General features: G+C 43.7%; 2 protein-coding genes across 13 annotated transcripts in view; both read left to right on the top strand.

Annotated features, from left to right (window-relative positions):
• Positions 1-9330, top strand: part of GRAMD1C (GRAM domain containing 1C) — a 92191-nt gene extending 82861 nt beyond the window's left edge. For all 6 annotated transcript variants that reach the window (XM_032348301.1, XM_032348293.1, XM_032348311.1 and 3 more), the window contains 4 exons: positions 576-633; positions 2320-2430; positions 2638-2743; positions 7658-9330. In XM_032348301.1, coding sequence (XP_032204192.1) covers positions 576-633; positions 2320-2430; positions 2638-2743; positions 7658-7738 — 356 coding nt within the window. In that variant the 3' untranslated portion in view covers positions 7739-9330. The remainder of the gene's footprint in view (positions 1-575; positions 634-2319; positions 2431-2637; positions 2744-7657) is intronic.
• Positions 9331-10534: 1204 nt separating this feature from the next.
• ZDHHC23 (zinc finger DHHC-type palmitoyltransferase 23) lies at positions 10535-22300 on the top strand. 7 transcript variants are annotated; one of them, XR_004286970.1, is made up of 7 exons: positions 10535-10627; positions 10844-11113; positions 13201-13911; positions 15669-15836; positions 16004-16169; positions 17079-17494; positions 17673-17765. XR_004286970.1 is itself a non-coding variant. In XM_032348361.1 (5 exons), the coding sequence occupies exons 2-5, from the start codon at positions 10953-10955 to the stop codon at positions 17938-17940; spliced, it is 1299 nt and encodes a 432-aa protein (XP_032204252.1). In that variant the 5' UTR covers positions 10535-10627; positions 10844-10952; the 3' UTR covers positions 17941-22300. The 7 variants fall into 7 exon arrangements, 4 of the variants coding, with proteins under 4 accessions (XP_032204252.1, XP_032204242.1, XP_032204266.1 ...); XR_004286971.1 differs by lacking the exon at positions 16004-16169; XR_004286969.1 differs by having other exon boundaries at positions 16004-17494.
• Positions 22301-22886: the final 586 nt, after the last annotated feature.

The following is a 22886-nucleotide window of genomic DNA, read 5'->3' as shown; positions in this document are numbered from 1 at the left end:
CAGAGAACAGGTGAGGATGATTAAAAAACTTTTTTAAGGGGAGAAGCATTGTACACAAACCCAGCTTAAACATTATTTGCAGAGATGGAACTTAGCTAGAGATCATACATGATACTTTGAATTTCTTATTTTAGAGCAAATTAATTTTTAATGTAGGCTGAATTTGCAAGAGTGTTGTAGTTTTTTTTTTTTTAAAGATTTTATTTATTTATTTGACAGACAGAGATTACAGATAAGCAGAGAGGCAGTCAGAGAGAGGAGGAAGCAGGCTCCCTGCTGAGCAGAGAGCCCAATGTGGGGCTCGATCCCAGGACCCTAGGATCATGACCTGAGCCAAAGGCAGAGGCTTTTACCCACTGAGCCACCCAGGCGCCCCTGTTGTAGGTTTTCTTTTTGTGGATTTGTTTCAAATTAGTGAAGATATTAGAAATCAACAAAGGGTGTTGGGAATTTACATCAAGTTGTCTTTACAAATGTAAAAATTTTCTTCTCTAGTTCTTTTCAAATGAAATTAAATTTTAACCATTGTTAATCACAATCCTGTTTTAATATGTTTTTGTGTGTGTGATTTGCAGGAAAGAAAAAGGAAATGGAAAGCTATAACATTGCCCTTATTGTGGTGATGAGTATTTTGTAAGTATTTGTTTTGAGTGCTTTTTTTGCTTGTGTCTTCACATATCTTTTAATAGTTTCTAAAAGAATTTGGATTTGTACGTTATTGTGTAGAAATTTGCCCTATTTAACTAATTTTGATCTATAAAAACATTAATTTTATATGCTTCAATCTGATAGTTTTTTATTTTCAGGGTAATTATTAAATTTGAGCAAATGCCAAGTACACAGCCAATAAATGTTTTTAATTAATTAGTTAGTTAATTAGGTAGGCTTCATACATGGAGCCCAACACAGGGCTGGAACTCACAACCCTGAGATCATGACCTGAGCAGAGATCAAGCATCAGACGCTTAACTGACTAAGCCACCCAGACACCACTAATGTTTTTTTTAATTAATCTTTTTTCTACCATCATAGATTTTTATTGGAAGTTCCATAAACTTAAAGAGAATATTTATATATGTAGCTGGTAAGATCCCAATAGTGTTATTTTGCACTATTTAATTAGACCAGTGATTCTTACCCTTTAAGATTACTTTCTAAAATGCAGACTTCTAGACCCCAGTCCCGGAGATTGAGTTAGTAGGTCTTGAGCAAGAATCTACTCAGGAAGACATACTTAGACTATTTTTTACACGGCTGTATTTGAGTATTGAGGAAGTCAGTTAGATTTAATTGAATTGGTTCTGACTGGGTGATATACTCTTGGTGAATATTTTTTGGAATGAAGCATACCAGCTGCTTTTTCTAAATATAGATTTCAGAATGTAGAAAATGTTTGATATACAAAAGGTTTTCATATGCTCCTTAAGTTGGTTTGCTATGACAATTTTGAATATTAAATATTATCTTTTATGGTACTATGCAAAAAATTTATAGTCAGATGTTGAAATGTTGATTTACATACCATTTCAGTTCTTGCTCTTACCTTAGGTCTCATTTTTAGCAAAATCCTCTTCTGGGCAGGTACAGATGAATACTGTATATTTTTAAGGGTAAGCCAACATTTTAACAAAAAATAAGAGAGATATGATGCCACCTACATATTTGCATATATGAATAATAAGAAATATATCCATCAATTGAAAGGCTGCTATGAGAACAAATAGAGCAATTTCATTAGCATGTAACATTTTATATATGACAACATTCATGTATATTTGGGATTTCATGTTTCCTTTGTCTAAGTTGAACTAGAAGAAATTTTTGCTGGATAGTAATTTAAAAAATTTGTTTTGGTTTTCCATAGGAGTAAGGTGCCTGTTCATATATGTAAGATCAAGTCTATATTGATCTTCATTTTTTTTTTTTTGAAGTGCAGCATTATGGGTGTATAATTGCTTAAGCTAGAGGCACCCAAAAATAGATCTGGAAAGCTTATCTGGTAGATTTCTAAGCTGGTGGTTGCACCTCAGGTCTGGCTGGGATTCCTCCCAGAGAAGAGACATATCAGGGACAATCCCAACCTGCTTTCTTTGAGGACTTGACTGTCAATGTAGTTACCTTTCAACCTTTTCTTCACTATTTAATACCTAAATATAATTATTTCATATAATAAAATAGGACTAACTGATTTAAATAGTAACAATTGGAAACTACTCTAGAACAACATACATTTTTAGAGTTTGGTGTGTCTATTCCATATGAGCCGAGCTTTAGGCCCAGACAAGAGTGAATTAACCAGGTATTATTTGCTCTGCCTAGTTTGCTGTTGCTAGTTCTGTTGAATGTGACGCTGTTTCTGAAGCTGTCAAAGATAGAATATGCTGCTCAGTCCTTTTACCATCTCCACCTCCAAGATGAGAGATCTTTGCAGTAAGTCTTTACCCCCAACCTATTATTATTTCAATAATTCTTTAGTTGTAGAAAACTTAATTCTGGTTTAGAGATTTGGATCTGCTAACTATTCTGTAGTCAGAAAGTTTTTTTGTTTATTTGCAAATTTATAGGACATGAATGGTTTTTAGAAATGAAAGATCAGAAAATATTCCCGATTTTTAAGTTTTTTTTTTTGCCCCCCAGTTTAGCCTCTGATATGGTGTCAAGAGTGGAAAATATTCAAAAGAAAAAAGACCAGGCCCATCGTTTAAAAGGAGTGCTCCGAGACTCCATCTTGATGCTCGAACAGGTACTGTAGGACTTAGTACTTTCATAGAGGTATGAACCAGCTGCTCCTCTGGTTGTGAGAAGAGTCACGATACCATTGTTTGAAGAAACTCTCCTCCTAGAGGCAACTACCCTTACCAGTTTCTGTATGATGCATTTTACATGTATAGTCACTTGTATTTTTTTCAAAATCAAAGCCTACTGTATACACTGTTGTATGCCCTCATTTTATAATTAGTAATATATTTTGAAGATGTTTCCTTGTCAACATGAACATTTGACTCTTAAATAATGGTGGGGTTAGGGGTGCTGACACCTACGTAGTCGAAAATTGTGTATAACTTTTGACTCCCCAGGAACTTAACTACATATAGCCTACTGTTTAGCAGAAGCCTTACTGATAACACAGTCAATTGTTATTTTGTATGTTATATGTATTATATGCTATATTTTTATAATAAAGTTAAGCTAGAAAAAAGAAAATGTTATTAAGAAAATCATAAGAGAAAACACATTTATAGTGGTGTCCTGTAAAAAACTCTGTGTACAAGTGGTCCCATGCCGTTCAAACCCATGTTGTTCAAAGGGCAACTGTATACATCTAACTCATTCTTTTTATTGATGCTTCTATATAAAAATTTATGCTTAATAGTAACTGTTTTCATAAAAAGGGTAGATCCTGTATACACTGTTATTTTATCTAATATCCATATTTCTTGGAGATGCTTTGATATTAGCATATAAAGGACTTCCTCTTTTTTAAACAACTGCATAGAATTCAAACTGTATAAATGTGGTACAATTAATTATTTCACCAGTTCTCCGCTGAAGAATGACCATTTAGGTTATTTAAATGTTTTGCTATAAACATTTATCTCTTGAACACAGTATTATCAGTATGTGCTGCTCAGTTCCATGAACCAAAACTTAGGATTCCCTTTGAAAAATAAAGATTACTATTTCCATTATGATATAGTATATGCATACTTTTCAAGATTGAAAACTGGAGAGTAGTGGAAGAGAAGAAAACCTATAGTTTTAGCATTCAGTCATTAATATTTTGTTTCCTTCCATTCTTTCTTCTGTGCATTGGTTTGTTTTTTTAGAAGATCCAGTTATTGAGCATTTTTCAGGATACCACGTGGGGCATTAAAGGTGACACCTTCCACTAGGCATTCTTCTAATGCACAGTAGCTACAGCTGCTGGTGACATTCTCCATTCTCCCTCCCCTGGCAAGAGTGGGTCATATTTCCATTTTTCCTCCTCAGCATCTTATTTCCCCTTCTTTCTACTGATAACCTTGCCTCAGGAGGAAAGAGAGTTTTTTCTCTCCTTCTATACCCAAATCTAGAGAACTCCAGTTGCCGCATCCCATCCTCTTGTCCATGAGCAGTGCTCTGCCTGTAGGGAGATTACCAGCAGGTGTTAGTGGGAGACTCCATCCATCACCCTCCAGCATCCTGTTTTCAGTTTCCCTGGTCAGCTGGATCGTTCCCATCTGCACATGGTCCTGCTGTGCGCTCTCCTACATTAAAGCACCCACACCATCCACATCCTTCTCCTCCTGCCCATCTCTCTCACTGTCTTTCACAGTCTGGCTTTTTCAGAGTTGTCTGCTGTGGCTGTCACTATTTTATCCTTCATAACCCATTCACTTTTTTAAGGTTTTATTTTCACCAAAGTGGCTCCTTCACATAGTTAACTTTTCTACAAGGTTTTTTCAGAAAAACAGCAGTCGCACTATGTACTGTGCCAAACACAACAATCTTTAACTTTTAGTTTCTTTTTGTGTTTACCTCCATTAACAAGCATATATTGATACTTCTTGATTTTTCCATTTTAGACATGACCTTTCGACCTCCTATTATGGAAGACAAAGGTTTTCTTTTCTTTCATCTCTTCTTGTCCTCTTTTCTGATTCCCCCATCCTCCCAAGGAAGTTATAATTTTGGTTAGATCAATATCCAGTGTTTGCTTTGTTTTGATTAAGTTTTCTATTCTGAGCTGAGCCATGGAATAAACCATGACTACTTTTTCTTTTCTGTGCTTTTTCTTATCCTTGAAATTGTTTTATGACAATTGATTAGTTTATTGTATTATTTATAAGTATCTCCTCTCCTACAGCACTGCCTCTTTTAACCTTCATTCACCTCAGGTATTCTATGAGTGGAGTCTTCTGGCTGTCTCTAGTCAGGCCCAGGGGCCCTCTCTGCAGGTGCACAGCTCTCAGCCTGGGGATTCCTGTTGAATACCCTCTCTGTTTCCTATATCCACAATGTTTTCTGCTTTCTTGGTTTACTCCTTTCTTTTAATGGAGCACATCCTCTAGTAGCTTCCTGAGAAAGAGAACGTGGAGGTAAATATTTTAAGACTTCCCTAGTGTCTTCTTCCCTAGAAGTTTTTATTCTGTCCTTCCCCTTGATTAATAGTTTGGCTGGGGATAGAATTTTAGGTTGGAAACAGTGTTCCTTCAGAGCATTGCTCCATTGTTTTTCAGCTTCCAGTGTTGAGAATTCTGAGGCTGTTACCATTTCTCATTCTTCAGTCTGGAAATTCAGGCCCTTTAGTTCTGGGAAATACTGAGTTACACAGTTGATGATCTTGTCCCCTCCACTCTCCCTCTTCTGACTTTCTAGGGCTCCTGTAATTCCGATGTCTGCCTTCTTTTGGACAGGCTGTCTAATCTTATTTTTTCTTTCCAGCTTCTGTCTCTTTGCTTTTTTGTTCTGCTTCCTCAGAGTTCCTCAACTTAATCTTCACATTCTTCTATCTTTCAATTTTTGCTAACAAGTTTTTAATTTCAAAGACCTATTACTTTCCTGAATTTTCTTTTTTTTTAAAATACCATTGTGATCTTTTAAAATGACTATAGTATCTTCATCTCTCTGATCTTATTACTGAAGGTTAAAAATTTTTCTCCTTCTTCTTGCCTACTCGCTTTCCATCAAGATCCTTTCCCCCTGTTTTGATTTCTATCCTTAGAGTAAGAGGATTTCACTAGATGTCTATAGTCTTTGGCTGTCTACTTGTGTGGATCAGAAGCTCTCAAGCTCTTAACGTGGATTGGGTTGATGTACCCTGAACTTCTCTGTAGATCTGGCAGGGCTGTTGGTTGAGAAATCCTGGTATCACTATCTTTAGGTCCTTCCTCTTAAATTGGTCAGTTTCCATAGAGAATAGCCTTCCAGTCTCCATCTGAAGGATTAAGGGCTGGCTGCCAGCATTTTAGGAGCAGAGTGAAAGTAAGAGGGCTGCAGGAGGGCAGGGCATAGGATGGTCTCAACACTTTTTTTTGTATAATCCTCATTTTTAGTCCTTTTCTCTTTATTCCGACTTAAACCATGGAAAACCCTGGGGCACCTGGGTGGCTCAGTTGTTGAGTGTCTGCCTTCAGCTCAGGTCATGATTCCACGGCCCTGTGATTGAGCCCCGCATTAGGCTCCCTGCTCTGTGAATCTGCTTCTCCCTCTCCCTCTGCCTGCTGCTCCCCCTGTTGTGCTCTCTTTCTCTCTCTCTCTGTCAAATAAATAAATAAAATCTTAAAAAAAAAAAAGAAATTTTAATTAAGAAAAAAAGAAAAACCGAGCTTTTGTGTGATATAAATGACATATTATAAAATTCACCTTTTAAAGAATTTCTAGCATATTCACAAAGTTGTACAGCCATCACCACTGCCTAAATTCCAGAGCATTTTTATCACCCCCAAATGAAATCCTGTACCCATTAGCAGTCTCTCAACTCCTACAATCACTAATCTACTTTTTATATCTATAGGTTTGCTCACTCTTGGCATTTCACATAAATGGAATTATTATGGTCTTTGTGACTGTCTCTTGTACTTAGCATAAACCAAAACTGCTTTTTGCTGGTTAAAACCATCTCCTCTCCCTGGCCTAGTACTTCTAGGCCTTTTGCATTAGATTCTCTTCCCTTCTTCTCTACTTCCCATTAGGTAGTCTCATCCACTCCCCTTGCTTGTGCTACACATGCTATTGATTCCCAAATCCATCTCTCTTACCCGGACTTCTTCCCTGAGCTCCAGGCTCACGCAGTTACCTGATGACTGGCATCTTCACCTGGATGCTAACGGGCCACCACTAACTGATCATGTCCAAAACAGAACTCAGTTTTCATCCTGAGCCAGACTGACTCTCCTCTACCTTACGTATTTCAGAAAATGACACTGCCTTCCTCCAGTCAAAAACTTAATGCCTTGTGGAATTATATATTTATATATGTGATAATTCGTTTCAGTTCTGTATTCCTCACTGGGCAGTAAGCTCCATGAAGGCAGGTTTAGTGCCTTTCTGGTCTACCATTGTATACCCAGTGCTCTGCTTAGTACATACCCAGCATGTAATAGGTCAGTAATTAACATTTGCTGAATGAATGAACAAATGAATGAATATAAAGAAGCATAAAACAGAATTCTTGCTCTCAAGTTGCCTGTAATTTTATTAGAGAAATCAGATGTCCATGTGTATTGTTAAAAACCATAAAAAAGTACAATGTTAAGTGTCAAGTAAGTGGTAAAACTTTGGGAGTTTAAAGGCGGGATGATTATGGAAGGCAACACAGAAAGGGTGGGGATGGGGAAATTCTAAATGGATGAAGACAAGGTTGAGCATAATAGCAACAGAGGCCTGCAGGGAAAACCACATTCATTTGGGGGATAGTGGAGAGACCAGTGCAACCTGAGAAACCATTTAGAAAACCCATCTGCTGGGGGCAGCATGTACTGCAGGACAGTGGAGGGAGAGGTGCAGGACCACAGCGGACAGGAGGAGCTTAGCAGTCATACCGAAGTGTTTTATAAATTCAGTCTTCTATTTGGGCATCAGTATAAAACAAACTATATTGAATATAAATATAAACATTTGGCATAAAAAGAAGAAAAAATGTTTAACTGATTTTGAAAATTAATTTTGTTTGCAGTTAAAGAGCTCACTCATTATGCTTCAGAGAACTTTTGATCTACTAAATAAGAACAAGACTGGCATGACTGTCGAAAGCTAGTGATCTCAAGGCCTGAAATTGTAGAGATACTTGGAACTAAAAGGGAACATCTTAAAGAAAACCAGAGGATGAAGCATTTTAACTGTCATCGGAACATTTCCACATTTGCTTATTATTGGTACTTCTAACATGAACATTCTTTTTAATAACACTAATTTGATAAGTAGTTTCTGATGGTTTTAACAATCCATTCTTCACTTCTTATACATAATTCCAAGCAGTGAATTTCTCCAGTGAAGCATGAAATATTTTGTGGATTTGAATTTCTGATACAAAAAGAAAATGAGACACTCTGAACTGATTTTTACAGTGAGGTTTAAAGTTTGATGCTTTATCTGTTAGCATAGAATCAGTAGGTGTCCAGTAGGCTGCTTTCCCAGTTGAGATACATTCAAGAGGCTAAAGAAGACAATAGAAGAATAAACCTTTTTATCATCATTACTTTTGAAGGACCAGTTTTCAGGCATATATTATAACATTTCTCAGTTTGTGTACTGTAAATATTACAATATTTCACTTATTTAGCATGTAAATTCAATAGTCAAACCTTTTGAGTCTGCAGGTTGGTAATATCTGAAATATTCTTGAGCTATGTTGTATTTTTCTAAGGGAATAGTTGTTTCTTTTTCAGGCAGCTATCAGAGGTGAGATTATCTTGCCCCTTCATGTATCAGATGGTGGAAGAGTGAATCTGGAAGAGGAAACATATAAGATAGCAACACTCAAAATGAAGAACCATGCTCTGATTTTATAAAACAGAGGATTACATTAAAATCTGGGCATTTGGTGACAGATCAGATGAATACTTGAACTAAGCTTGGCTTCAGCTTAGCAGTCTTTCATGGTAGAAGTGAACCACCTGGTTGAAAATGATTTGTGGGTTACTTTTCAGTAGCCACATATGTCTTCATTTATTCATTCATGTGTGCGGCTTGTTTCAGGTGGTAAGTTATAACCAGACACGAACTTCTGGCTCTTCAGGAAAAACTTTTGGGGCATTATGTCCCAATACCAGGGCACTGACTGAAGTTCAAAGTCAGACAGACATTTTGGCTCTTTCATGAAAAGCTTTTAGGCATATATGTCTCAATACAAGTGATGTCTTTGGGACAAGAGAAAGGCAGTGCTGAATGATTTGTATATATTCTCACTGTTTGGACATGCTTGCCTTAATTAAATGTTTCTTTCTTTCCTCAGAGCCACAGGAGATAGCTAAAGTCTTTTTTGAGATGCCTGTAGAGAATGAAAATATTGACTTAATTACAGGGAAAATGGATTTCTCTGGGTGATTTCCAACAAAATTATCTTGGGGGTACCAGTGTACTTACCCGGGGATTTTTTGATTTATGAAGTGTGGCTGTGAGTGAGTCACTGGATTATAAACTTGAAGACTTTGTTCTCTGTTAAATTCACAAAAATGATCAGTGGCAAGCTGAATATTTTTGTGATTTTCTTTAAAACCTGTACTTCATAAATATACCTCAAAGAAAATTACCAAAGTTGCTTTATAGATTAAGACTAAACATGTATGTATGTAGAACTTAATTGCATTTGAGCCTGTTGTGTAAATTATCAATAAAACCCAAAATGTCGTTAGTTGTAGTTTTTCTTTTTCCATTAAAAAACAACAACAACAAAAAGCACAAATAACTAGAAACTTGCTATAGTGAAAACGTGTATATGGGCCTACACTTTTAAAAAATTTTTGTGCAAAAATAAAACCCAAAGAGGAGTCATTTCATTTCAAATATGCAGAGTGTTTCATTTCAAATATGCAGACGGTTGGGACAAAAGTATTAGGCCTACCGGTCGAATGTAGAATCTGCTCGCCAGAAATCATGAAAAAGAACCAGCTTTATAAATGAACAGATCAGGGACAGCAATGGGCCTTTAAGGGAAGGCTGGAGAATTTGGGGGCGGTGCCTCGGTAACAATTTGCGGTGTTGATCTCCACCTAAGCCTGTTGCCCGCGTCGGAATGAAGACTGGACGACCCACGGGTCTCCAGTGCTTGGGGAATCCTCCGGGTTCCCGGGTTTCCCGTCTTGCCGTCCGCACCTCCCCGGGCCGAGGGCTCTGGGGTTGCCCCGCCCACGTACCGCCCGCAGGCACCCGCGGGGCAGCACAGGGGCCGGTCGGGGCGGAGGTGCCGGGCCAGCCCTGGGCCCCGCCGCCTGCACCCCATCCCCAGGTGCCGGTCCTCAGGTCCTCGCTACCTCCGGGCGCCAGGGCCTCGGGCCGGGGGAGGGGCCTGGCCGGCGGGCTCCGCCAGGCTGCGGGCGCCGCACGTGCGGGCGGGCGGGGATCCCCGGCGCCGGGGGCGGGGCACCCGGAAGCGCGCGCGGACTTGCCACGCCGAGCCGGCGGGCAGGAGGGCGGCGGGGAGGCAGGCGCGCTGCCCGGGCCGCGGCCGCCTGTGCTCACAGGTGGGCGGCGGCGGAGGCGCGGCGGAGCGGAGCCCGGGTCTCTGGGACTCCAGCCGCACACCGAGAGCCGAGGGAGCAGAGCTCGGAAGACGCGTCCGCGCCTCGGGAGGAATCAACCTTCCTTCCCTCCACCTGGGCCTCTTCCGCGGCAATCGCACCTCGGCCCCGGAACACAGGTAACTTCCATTCCAAGGTCATTCTTAGGGCGGGGCGGCGCTCGCGGCCCGCCCACGTCCTCCCTGTCGGCGGGGGCGGGAGAGGTGCGCCCTGCGCGGAGCGGGAGCAGCGGGGCTAGACGGCGACCCCGGGCGCTGCACGGGCTTCTGGTGGCCTCCCCGGAGCCGGGTGCGCGCACCGGCCCCGGCGCAGAAGCTTTTCTCCGCCCGCAGCCCAGAGGGCGAGTTTCCACCTGCACCCGGGCTTTGGGCGGGGACTGCTCGGCCCTCCGCATCCTGAACCGGCAGGTGAGCGCAGCCGCCCGCGCCCCGGCTGTCCCGGCCGTGTGGTCAGCTGTCACCATGGAAACCGCTGGTACCCAGACGACGCCAGCCCTGGTGGGAAGGGGCGGTGAAGGCAGCTGGGAGCCCCTAGAGCTTCCTGTCTGGCGGAGCCCAGCAAGAAAAGCCTGATGAAAATGAGACTCCCCCTCCCCCGCTTTCTTTTCCTGTTTGATTTCTCAGGCGTTGGCGGATAATCAGAGACGTGGATGTGTTTACAAGATGTGAATCGTGTTGTTTACACCTTTCCCTACTGAGGGCTTCCTACACCTCGTGGTGACAGGTGGAAATCATGACACAGAAGGGCAGTATGAAGCCAGTGAAGAAAAACAAAGCGGAAGAACCTGAATTGGAGCCCCTGTGCTGCTGCGAGTACATTGATCGAAATGGGGAGAAGAACCACGTGGCTGCCTGTTTGTGTGATTGCCAGGATCTCGATGAAGGGTGTGATAGGTAAGGGCAGAGCGGTTCATGAAGCTGACCCTACTGGCTCTTTTGAGAACTACTATACTTGAAGTGTAGCCATCCAGAACACTAGATTTTGTTCTTGATGCTTTTTCTAAGGATCTAGAATTGAGAGCTGTCTTCTGTGTCAGGTGTGAGGCTTTTGTGAAGGTGAGTTACTCAATAGTTCACAACTGCACAGCTGTCTATTCTGCTCAGTTTAGAAGGACATTATTACTTTTCACTTAAAGGGACAAGATGATGGAGAGAACAGGCAAATAAAGGGATAGTGGCAAGTTAAGTGTATAAAAAAATAAAGCGCAGAGCCATAGAATCTGTACATTTAGGAATTTATTTATTTAAAAAAATTTTTTTTAAAAGATTGTATTTATTCACCCAACAGAGAGCACAAGCAGGGAAAAAGGAAGAGGAGAAACAGGCTCCCAGCCCATCAGGGAGCCCGATGTGGGACTCGATCCCAGGACCCCGAGATCATGTCTCAAACTGAAGGCATCGCTCAACCAACTGAGCCACCCAAGTGCCCAGAATCTGTATATTTAAAGTGAACACATTGGTACCAAGGAGAACACATTCTCTGTGCTCTCAATGTCTCGAGATTGACTACTTGAGGCTGGACTGGACCTGGCCACCAAGGGTCTTAAAGGTTGAAAGTCATGTTCCTGCTGTTGGCATTGGTCTCACCCCTTGTCCCTGGGGAGGAAATCCAGCAGCAGGCACTTGCCTGCGCTGGGCTGGCTGTTTTCAGCATGGGCAGTGACACTGTCTTGACCGATATTCATTGTATTTGTCTTTTATTTTCACCGTTCTCCAAAGGGTTGGAAATTAATATCCAAAAATGATTTTTCAACATTGGGGGAAAAAATTTCTTTACCAAACAGTAATAACGAGGTTTTAAACCATCTTCTAAATAATTATATACCTAAAATTTTGTTGCCATATGGGAAGCACAATGTGGGAGGAGAATAAGGATGTTGGAAATTTGGCTTTTCCCATCAATAATTACTTCCGGTTAAAAAAGTGACTGTAGCGGCATGTTGCTGACTTAAAGCTTAGTGTATTCATCTAGACGTGAAAAGTGTCTTAGGACCACTGGACTTCCCTGCCAGAACCCTGAAGACCCTGTAACTTTTGTAATTCTTCCTTAACAGTGTCTTTAGTCTTTTTACAGGTATTTTTAAATGGACTTAGTCTAAAATCTATACGGAGAAAATGGAGCACTCTGCTTTAATGAATGGAAAAATGATGCTGTTTCCATAACCTCCATCACTCGAGACCACAGCTCTTCCATTAACCTCTTTCTCTCTTCTAGCCCTTGAGACCCAGGCTGTCCCTGAGCGCTCTCGCCTGCTCCCGCCATACCCGTCTCAGGAGATAGGCTCCCAGTCTTCCTTCTGTCCTGTTGCTCTGTTGACTCCCATGTACTTACCTTCCCTCATGGCCAAGTTGTTGCCTTACTTTTCTAAATTGTTTGTCTAGATCAAGAGTTACCATCCCTTGTCTTGCTAGCCTAAGTGTGCAAACATGTCAACAAATACTGTGGGTCCACGAAGCTCAGTCATTTCGCTCTGACTAGTTTGCTTTCCACTCTTCCTCACACAGTATCCCTCCCCCCCGGGCCCCGCTAGACTGGTGACTCCCCCGACGCAGGACAGGTGTGTGCTGCACACGTCCAGCTCCACTGGAACACCTCCCTGTCTCCTCCACCCCCCACATGCTAGCCCGCCATCGAGGTGGGGCACAGAGCCCACCTTTCTCACAGAGAACCGCCCCCCCCCCCCGCCATGATTCCACCCAGCAGCGTGCATTCCCCTCAGCAGCCCTTACGGTGTTTGGCCACAATAGTTCACTGGGCGATTTTGCTGCTTTGTCTCTTCTCTGATCCTTCCCAAATTCCCATGGTATCTTCACAACTAAATTATGAATTTTTTTTGAGGATCTTAAGTCTCTATTCTCTCCCCAAACTGAGCAGTACATGCACAGAATATGTGTTTATTCCTATGTTTTTGCTTCGTGGAGAAATAGTGTTAACGGTTCCATTTCTAAACATTATTTTCTCTTTGTGCTCTTCTGCATAGATGGATCACAGGTAAATCCGTGCCGCCGGAGACCTGTGAAAGAATCATGGATACTATTTCTGATCGCCTCCGAATTCCTGGGCTCAGGGGAGCCCAAAAAGTCAACATTAGCATCCTCCCCCCACTCATCCTGCTGCCCGTCTTCCTGCGTGTGGCTTCCTGGCATTTCCTTCTGGGGGTGGTGGTTTTGACCTCCCTTCCTGTGCTGGCTCTGTGGTACTATTACCTCACTCACAGAAGGAAAGAGCAGACCCTGTTTTTCCTGAGCCTCGGACTCTTCTCTCTGGGTTACATGTACTACGTGTTCCTGCAGGAAGTTGTCCCCAAAGGGCGTGTGGGGCCCACTCAGCTGGCTCTTCTTACCTGTGGGTTATTCCTGATACTCTTAGCCTTGTACAGAGCCAAGAAGAATCCAGGCTACCTCAGAAATCCAGCAAGCAGTGACAGATCTCTAGGCAGCAGCCAAACGGAAAGCCTGAGCAGAGACGGGCAGGAGAAGACCAGAGGGCTCCCCGGTGCGGAATCAGCTGGCAGCCTCAGCAACCGAACGCCCAAGGATGATCTTAAGGGCCCTTGCAGGGCGTCGGCTGGAAGTCCCGCCAAGGTGAAGGAGGACTGGTGTGCCAAGTGCCAGCTGGTGCGGCCGGCCCGTGCGTGGCATTGCCGGATATGCGGCATCTGTGTCCGGAGGATGGATCATCACTGTGTCTGGTAGGTGGGAAAATTTGGAGGCTTGCAAAGTGGAAGGCCCCATAAGCCCCGGGCCCTGTTTGATCTTCCTTTGTGCCGTCCAAAAATTTCAGTCGATCCCAGCTTCACACCAGCAGATATTTGTGGGCTGGTATGAAGTTCCCACTTAGTCATCCGTTTTCCCAGTTTCGCAAATGTAGTCTCTTCAGTCATTTGCTGGAGGGCTCGGTTATTGTTGTTGCTATTTTGCTGTTCCCTTCCGAGCCGCCCCCCCAGTGATTTTCTCCTTTATGAAAGAGGTGTATTTGCAGTGAGGTGATTTTTTTTTTTTATAAAAAGAATGCATCAGAACCAATATAGGCATAGTTCCCTGTGCTGTGCCTTTTGAACATGGAGCTCAGGAAAGTGTACCATATTTGTAGGGGACTTTGTCCCCTCCCCATACGTCTTTCATTGTTCTGATGACTCCTAGCCCGCATTATTGAGGGATGGCCATGCCAGGTAGATCCCTGTTTTGTTATTTGCTCTTTGCAGAGAAATGGGCTTTCGTAGCGCCTGCCAGCTGGCCAGCGCCTAATGAGGGCATGCAAGGCCCTTGCGATGTGAAGTGCAACTTTCAAAGATAGTGTTGCTGCTTCGCTGTGTGCATCTAAAAGGGGCATTTACTCAGACGTGAATGCTGTTAAGTAGCATATTTGCCACTCTCTAGCTCTTAGCTGTCACGGCACTCGTGGTGAGTGAAGTCGGCTTTCCATGGCTGGGGTTCTGTCATGCCGCGTACCCTCCTTCCCCATAGAAAGGGACGGAGGGGACGGAGAGGGTGCAGCAAGGCCAGGAGGGCCTTGGAGAGGACCTCAGGTGGGGGCTCGAGCCAGGGGCAGCTCTTGTCTAGGGCTTTCTTTGGGAATACGCAGGTATTATCACTTTCAGATTTTAGCTTCTGAGTCTTCATCATGTATTCTTGTGCGTACGTGTGGGCACGTGTTATGTGCTCGTGTGTGTCCGCGTGTATGTATGTGTGTGTGTGTGCGTGCCCGCGCACGTGCCCTCGAGAGCTAGTTTGCAGAGGGCCCGACAGCTCTGCGTAAAAGACGACCTCTGCCCCTGGGGCCTCCTGGTGTGCGCCCTGCCCAGCACATGGCCACGAGACAGAACTCCCTCCCTGACAAGTAGTCTGCATATTACCGAGTTCTCCACCCCACCCCACATTTCTAACTTCTTGGGATCTTTGTATTAATATATGAATTTAATACGTATTTTCCCCGAGTGTGTAATACTTAAGGTTTTTAAAGTTTTCCTTACTGATACCATCCTTTCCTTCTCATGGTGGTTACAGTGTTAACTCTCTTCATGGTTGGGTGATAACACATTACGATTTAGAAAGATGTGTTAGTCAGGTTCTGCTTTTTACTCAGTTTCGTCCTAATGATACGATTTCACTTTGGAAACAGCAGAGAACACAAGACTACACCTCTCAGTGGGCAAGTTTTGCATTCCCTAAAGTTGAAAAAGAAGAGAACTTACTTTTTAATTGCTGAAATTCGCATGATCTCTGTTTTTGAAACTTTCTTGTTTATTATGTGCGTTAGATGGAAACTTTTTTCCTTTTTCATTGAACCCTAGTTGATCTACAATGTTATATTATGGTGGATGCACAGCGAGCGGTCACTCAGCATTTCTGTTCATTATGCAATGATCACCATGATGAATTTCTCTTCTGTCTATATCAAGAACTTTAAAAAAATGTTTGCTTTTTCTTCCCCCTCTGCTGTTTTGAGGATAAACAGCTGTGTTGGAGAATCCAATCATCAAGCATTTATACTTGCCCTTTCGATCTTCTTGCTCACCTCGGTGTACGGGATAACACTGACCTTGGACACCATTTGTAGAGATAGAAGTGTCTTCACAGCTCTCTTCTATTGTCCTGGAGTCTATGCAGATTACAGGTGAGATGTGACTACCAGAGCACTGAGGCCCAGAGACAGGGAATGGGCGTTGCTGTTAATGCAAGGGGTCGTGCTTTGCTGCTAGGTTAGGAGTCTTCAATAAATAAGACAGGTTATTGGATGCTGGGTATCTTTGAAATGGACAAAAAAATTGTGCATTTTTCTAGGGTGATGTCAAAAGGATCCTTGACCCTGCAGATAGGACTGGGCTCACTCAGGGACTTCCGGAGTCAGATGACCCCTTGCACGCGCATGGTAGCAATGGTGAACTGCCAGCCGGAAACCAGCAGTCCCAGGGAATGTGCAGCATCTGTTTTGTCATAAATGATTATGGCAAGTCCTGGCGTGATTGAGGCTTTCTCACGCTCTCTAGTCCTGTCTTGATTTATTGCTTCTGGCCCTTTTGTGGAGCGCTCACAATTTGTATAACATTTCTTTACTTTTTAACCTCTATTGGTTTGTCCTGTTCTACTTTTTAAAAAATCACCACTCATGATTACTGTGGTATCTAGGTCAGAATTTCCTCTGTTAGGTTGGGGCACATTTATACATTGTGAAGGTCTCCATGCCCTGAAGGCAGCTGGGGCTTTGCCACCGTGAGCCCAGCCAGCCCCTCCCCAGATAGCTGTGGGCCCCCTGCCTGTGTTCCTTGTGTCCCCCCTCCACGTTTCCTCTGATGCGGATGCTATGTGGTGTCTGGTGACCCCCGTCTGAGCGAGGACAGCACTGCCCCCCGAGGGTCCTTTTCTTTCTTATCACTGTTTGTTCTCGGAACAGCCCCTGCTTTGCCCACCTCGCACCCCTGTGAAAGTATTTCTTAGTCTGTGGATAGATGATGTCGCCATTATAGATCTGGATATTTGTGCACGTAATTAGAACAGATGTGTCCTCCTCCTTGGGCTAAGTTCCTTTTCTTTCTGTATTGAGAGTGTTAGTAGGTTGTGAAGTTCTGTAGTCACACCGCGCGTAATAGATATCCTACAGCAGAGTGTGTCTTTGTGTCACTAAGCACAAGTTCTGTGGTCTTGCTGTGGGCCACTGACGTGGAATGAGGAACACAGTTTGCCATGGGGGTCCACCCTCTGGCCAGGTGCCTCACTTCAGCCTGTCGAGCCTTGGTGTCCCTCATCTTTATGGTGAGGTCGTTTTCTCTGAGTCCCTCTCAGCTTAACAAATAAAGATTGGGGATGGGTTCCTTTCCAGCTCTTCATTTGCAAATGTTAGAAAATAATCTTTTGGCAGACATTCATATCAGCAGCCTCTCCTCCTGTCTTGTCCTGGGTGATGCTGTTTGGCTGGAAGAAGCTGGACCTGAAATGTGACGGGTGCTCCTACCTAGCAGGATGTGGTGTTGGGGCTTGTCTCCCCGACGCTCACCAGCACTGTGCTGAGAAGAGTGGAGACGAATAGCTTTAGCACTGTCCCTGCGTCCCCACCCACGGCTTCCTGGAGGACGTGGATGGGTGTCGCGGTGCCTTCGTTTTCCCCTCAGTTAAGAGCGATTTAGGAATTGTTGTTCATCTGATAGAGTTTGAGTGCTGTTACATCAGGCACCGCATCGCTTGTGTGGGAGATACGAAAGGCAAAAACGTCCTTGCTGTTCCAATGTGACATACTGGGAAAAGAGGCAGCAAGAGCGACCGCATAAACCAGGACATGTGAGTGGTCACAGGTTAAGCACTTTGGTGTTTGGGGTGAAAAGCATCTTCTGATTGGGATAGCTGGGGAAGGCACCAGAGTCCTTGGTGACGGGTCCCACGTGTGTCAGACGTGAGGGCGGTGCCCGGCTTTCTGACAGAAACGACTGGCCTGCTGACCCGCCCTTTGTCCTTCCAGCTCGGCTCTGTCCTTCACCTGCGTGTGGTACTCCGTGATCATCACAGCAGGCATGGCGTACATCTTCCTCATCCAGCTGATCAACATCAGTTACAACGTCACCGAGCGGGAAGTCCAGCAGGCCCTGCGGCAGAAGACGGGGCGCCGGCTCCTCTACGGGCTCATCGTGGACACAGGCCAGTACAACCGGGGCTTCCTGCGGAACTGGCACCAGTTCTCCACCCTGGGCAGCCACCCCTGCCACCACCCCGCCGAGGACATTGTTTGAAGTGCCTTGCGTGTGGCCCTGTGAGGGGCGGCTCCCCCCACCGCTTTCTCCCCTCGTACACTTCGGCGTCCGTGCAGGGTGTGCGTTTTTCTCCCCAGTTTCTGAAAGGCTGTCTCGGGCCATGCTCAGGTTTAGACACAGGACTGGGAAGAAAATGAACTGTTCTGATTTCACCTTAAGAGATTTTTATATCGAAGCAGTAAAAGTAGAGCCATTCTTTTCCAGTCACCTTGTTCACAAACTCAGTCGCCAGGGGCGGAAGAGGTTGTGGTTCCCAACACACGGATTGGTAGAAGCCATTCCCATCTCTAGTGGGGAGAAAGAGTTTGGATAAGGATTGTTCCAATCTCTCTTTCAGTTCCCGATAGCCATGTGACCCTTTGTTGAGTCACTTCCCTGAGTCTCAGGTTCATCTGTGAAGTGGGGTACCGCTGCCTGCCTCGGCTGCCTCACAGTCGTGAGGGTCGTGCGAGGGACAAGGTGTGTGGTAAGCACTGGAAAACGACCGAAGCACCCAAGAGGGGTGCAGTATTATTAGAAAAACTCAAAGGCTGAGAAAAATTTGTGTAGGTCAGAGTACTGAAACCAGAATTATCCGAGTAATCCATTGTCAGCATTTCAGAATGAAAGAAAGCTGAAATACCACATCGTACAGTTGTGGTAATTTCTTTCTCTGACTTAAGTATTAGATGCTAGCTACTCAAACAGAAGGTGAGCCAGTGGGTTCTCACTGTCACCAGATCCTGCAGGGACAGTCGATAACAATTATAATTATCAGTTAGTATAATATACAGTGGTCATGAGTTTAGGTGATGAGCCCTTTGATTTATCTCGTTTCTTCTATATTTATTGTTTGGATTTACTTTAAATAACTCCAAACTCCAAAGGCATTATTGTTTTCTTCCTCTTTCCATGTTTCACCTGGGAAGGTGCTAGCACACTTAGGATGAGGCTGGAAGAGGGAAACAGACAGCCTCTGGGGGAACAATTTACCCTCTTTCCTGGGTAGGGTGGCTGGTTAATATCAAGGGCTTTTTTTTCCCCCTCATGTAAGTAATGCAAACGCTACAGTGACAGCACTCTGTTGCAAAAACCAGTTTTGTGGCGTTTATATTCTTCTGGCATGAACTCTCTAAGGGGTGGATGGACATCTTCTGCTTGCACGTTACCTTTCATTCACCTCGCCCTAGACAAAGTATCTCACTTGGAGAGAAAAAACAGGGTATATATGGTTTCCACTAATTAATGGATATGATTTTTCCCTAGCTCTTCCTAAAATCATAAGTTATCTTTTTTATCATCTCTTGAAACTGAAAATGTGTAAAGGATTAAATATTTATAGAGAATGGGTCTGTTCTGCCTTAGACTTAGGATGAGGCCATTTCGGATAGGAAAAATACCCTCTTGAAATATTTGGTTTTATTCATGTTCTCATTTTGCAGTTCCAGAGAAAATTCATGAATCCTTAAGTTTGCTTTGGTTTATACCTTAATATTGGGGAAACATTGCCGGCTTTTTCAGTCTGTCTGTGCATGCTGCTGTCATAAGACGTTTATAAGTGTTGAGAGGAAATACTGCTACTTCCTGCGGCTCTGTCCTCTGCTGCTGGCACCGTCCCTGTCCTGCCGTGAAACAAAGCTGTCCTTAAGACAGTCACCACACTTCTATACAGGCTCGTCGGGATCGTAAGCGATGAGAGGCTCTGTATTCCACTGGGATGAGCCACAGAGCAAGTCTGGGGATGTTAGCAGTCTGTGGTTTCTACAGCGATGCCCTTGCTCTAGCCCAGAGTCGAGCATTCATTTGGAACTAACATTGGGTCTGGTAGAACTAATTCTTTCCGGCTGGGTTTGTGCGAGGAAAGAGAGAGAGGAATAATGTCAAGGGAAGCACATGTGGCCAGAGCTCTCTAGTCATAGTCTCTTGAATGCAGATGTATAGCCAACTCTGATTGTCTCAGAGTTGATGATAGAAGTTATGGAAACAATAGTGTAGTCAGTAATTTCAGCTTCTTGCCAGATCTTTAACAACCATCCAAATATGACATGACCAAGATGAGTAGTACCCAAGAGGCAACAGTCGTGGGGGAGAATTAGGAACGACCGCCATTTTTATAACAGCACACCCCTCATGGTTGATCTACACGGGGCCTCTCGGGCTCCCTCACCTGCGTAAGGACTCCCTTATGTTTGTTATCCCGGCTGTTTGGGATGAAGTTGTTTGTTTTATGTTTCTTGAGATCATGATCAGCATTTTACAGAAGAAAGCTCAAACTTTTGAAAAGCTCCATGGTTTTATGGGGGTAAAAGCCTATTGAAGTATTTGCACCAGAAGGAGCAGCAAATGGGGGGCTCTTTGTGAGCAGGGTTTCTGTGGGCCCCAGGACACCCTAAATCTAGGCTCCTGGGTTCTTACACCTTTTTATGACCTGGAACTATTTGAGGAATTTTGTCCTTTTAAAGAACAGGGCCTCTGTGAATGATTGAGTCCCAGAGAAACCTGTGGTGGCGGAGGTGGTGGCCGTGGGGGGAATTGCTCTGCAAACCTAAAAACCGGCAGTTTGTTGGCCAGAGGCCAGCCTTCCCCCATCCAGCAGAAATCCCTCCCCCCATGCCCTTCTTCCTCAGCCTGTTTAATAGACATATTGATATGGAGCTTTAGCAAACCATCCACTATATTCTGACCACTTACATTATGGTCATGCCTTTGTGTACTATTCCTGGGGAAGAGAAATGGGTCCATTCACAAGATTTAAGGGAAATAGTTGAGGATCAGGATTGCATGAAAGGAGAAAAGTCCTTCAGTATTTAGAATTATTTTTAAATGATACCCAAAGAGTACTTCATGGTTATAGCTGGGCCTACCTGAAATGAACTGACCATTAACAAGCCTTAAGTGAGTTTTGGGGACACTGCTGGTCATCTCACTTCAGCCACCTCTGTGTCTGCTTAGGATACTGGAACTCTTTGCCATTCAAGTAGCATTGTCCTTTGGTGAATGAAGTAATTGTTGTCTTCCACTGTGCCACCTGTCTAGCAGAGAGACTGCTGCGACTTTCTCTTATGCAATAGTCCTTCGTACTTCTAATATTTTTAGTAAGAGAAAATTTTATATACTAGAATCTTCCACTGCCAGAAAACACAATGCCAGTAAGGTTCACTAGAATACTGACCATCTGCTTCATAGACTCTCTAGTATATTTCCTTTGGCTAGGACATTAGCTTTTTACTACAAAGCTCAACTAACAAGCAAAAATGTGACATCTAGAAGCACAGTTTTAACCAGGATGTTTAACAGTGTTTTTTGAAATTTAAGGGTCTCTTTAAACGAGGTAAGTAGGTTTATAGGACTTCATTTTAGCCATATTTAGGTACCCTGCGTTTGAAAAAAGAGAATTTCCTCAAACAAGCAAGGGAGGATAGAGATTTTTGCTTGAGGCACCTGTTTGGAATCTGGTTTTCTCATCAGCAGCGTGGCAAGTATGCCGTTTTTTATTAAACACTGCCAAGGCGATGCCAGGAAGGAGAGCTATGCTTAACTTAGTGCTGAACAAAATTCCTTGTGTTCTTGTGGGTGTTTGCTGTGATGAACAGAAACTTTCTGCAAAATCAGCTAAATGTAATCCTGTTGCTGATGGACTGCTACCCCACTCGAGCTGGCACCAAGTGCTTTGCTGTAGTAGCAGCAGCGGCCAAGGACTGAATGGTTCATGGAGACAAATCTTTTAGAGGTTGCAGCTATTTCCAGCTATTTCTGAGTTGGGCTTTTGACTTACTGCTACTCTAGCCTTCCTGGCAGCACCTTCTCTTCTAGGGAATTCATACTTCAAAGGCAAAGCTTTAAAACCGGAGCCAGTGGACTCTAGTTACCGATGCAACAAACATCCTGCATTTCTTCCCATGGCACCACTGACACAATGCCGTGTTCTAGAACTTGCAGGCTCAGGCTGCTCTGATCCCATGGTCTGGGTGATTCGATGATTTGCATTGTTAGGGCTTTTGGGCCTTTTCATTTGATTACATTTCTCAGTCTGATTGTTAGGCTGAAGGAAACCCAGGAATATTTAATGTTCAATATTTAATGCACCTGGCCCAGCAACATTAAAGGGGATTCTTGACGCCAACTCTGGAGGCTGTGGGCTAGACATTTTGCACTGTTTTTATACTTGTATTCGTATCCTCTTATCACCTCAGATCAGACACAAGGCCTTTTAAATGGAGATTTAAAAATTTAACTGCCATTTATGTAAAATAATGTACTGTGACCAAGTTGCTTAAATGGAAAATAAAGTGCTTTCTTTAAAGGAAATAGTTGGTGTTTATTAGTGTGTTTATTAGCATGTCTCCTGAACTCTCTTGCTTTAAGGGACATCTGTGTTAGAGCCAGGCTGCTCCTCTGGCTACTGAGGTGTCCCCGTCCTTTGGACCTCAGTTACCCTTGGCCCTAAACAGTCCTTTTCCTGTTGGTTACTTTGTCTAGTTTTATAGGCCAGGGATACTGCTTATTTGGGCATTTTGTTAGCAGTAATATTCCTAATCATGTCTTTAGGATAGGCCAGCAAGAACTACAGGTGATTTACTAAGCGATTTTCCTGTGGGTAAGTAGGTAAAAAAGGGCGCCTGGGTGGCTCAGATGGTAAAGTGTCTGCCTTTGGCTCAGGGCATGATCCCAGGGCCCTGGGATCAAGCCCCTCATTGGTGTCTGCTTGGTGGGGAGCCTGCTTCTCCTTCTTCCTCTGATTGCCGCTCCCCCTGCTTGTGCTTTCTCTTTGTGTCAAATAAATAAATAAAATCCTTTAAAAAAAAAAGGAGGTAGGTAGACAGTCCTCATGGGCCCAGTCAGAATATGGGCTGCTAAAGACTCAATGGCTAAAAATAAAGGAAAGCTTAAGAGAGGAAACTTAAGCTTTATGGCATTTCTTTAGGCCCTTGGCATGTTTACTTACA

The sequence above is a fragment of the Mustela erminea genome, chromosome 1, assembly GCF_009829155.1.
Source record: "Mustela erminea isolate mMusErm1 chromosome 1, mMusErm1.Pri, whole genome shotgun sequence".
NCBI classification, from domain to species: Eukaryota; Metazoa; Chordata; class Mammalia; order Carnivora; family Mustelidae; genus Mustela; species Mustela erminea.
Note: the sequence above shows the minus strand (reverse complement) of the source record. Positions and strands in the feature narration are given on the sequence as shown.

Bases quoted from the DNA above. Each gene is read 5' to 3' on its own strand.
- ZDHHC23 (XM_032348351.1), top strand. From the start codon at position 10,953: ATGACACAGAAGGGCAGTATGAAGCCAGTGAAGAAAAACAAAGCGGAA. The intron at 11,114-13,200 runs GTAAGGGCAGAG...TCTTCTGCATAG, and splicing joins CTCGATGAAGGGTGTGATAG to ATGGATCACAGGTAAATCCG. The intron at 15,837-17,672 runs GTGAGATGTGAC...TTGTCCTTCCAG, and splicing joins GGAGTCTATGCAGATTACAG to CTCGGCTCTGTCCTTCACCT.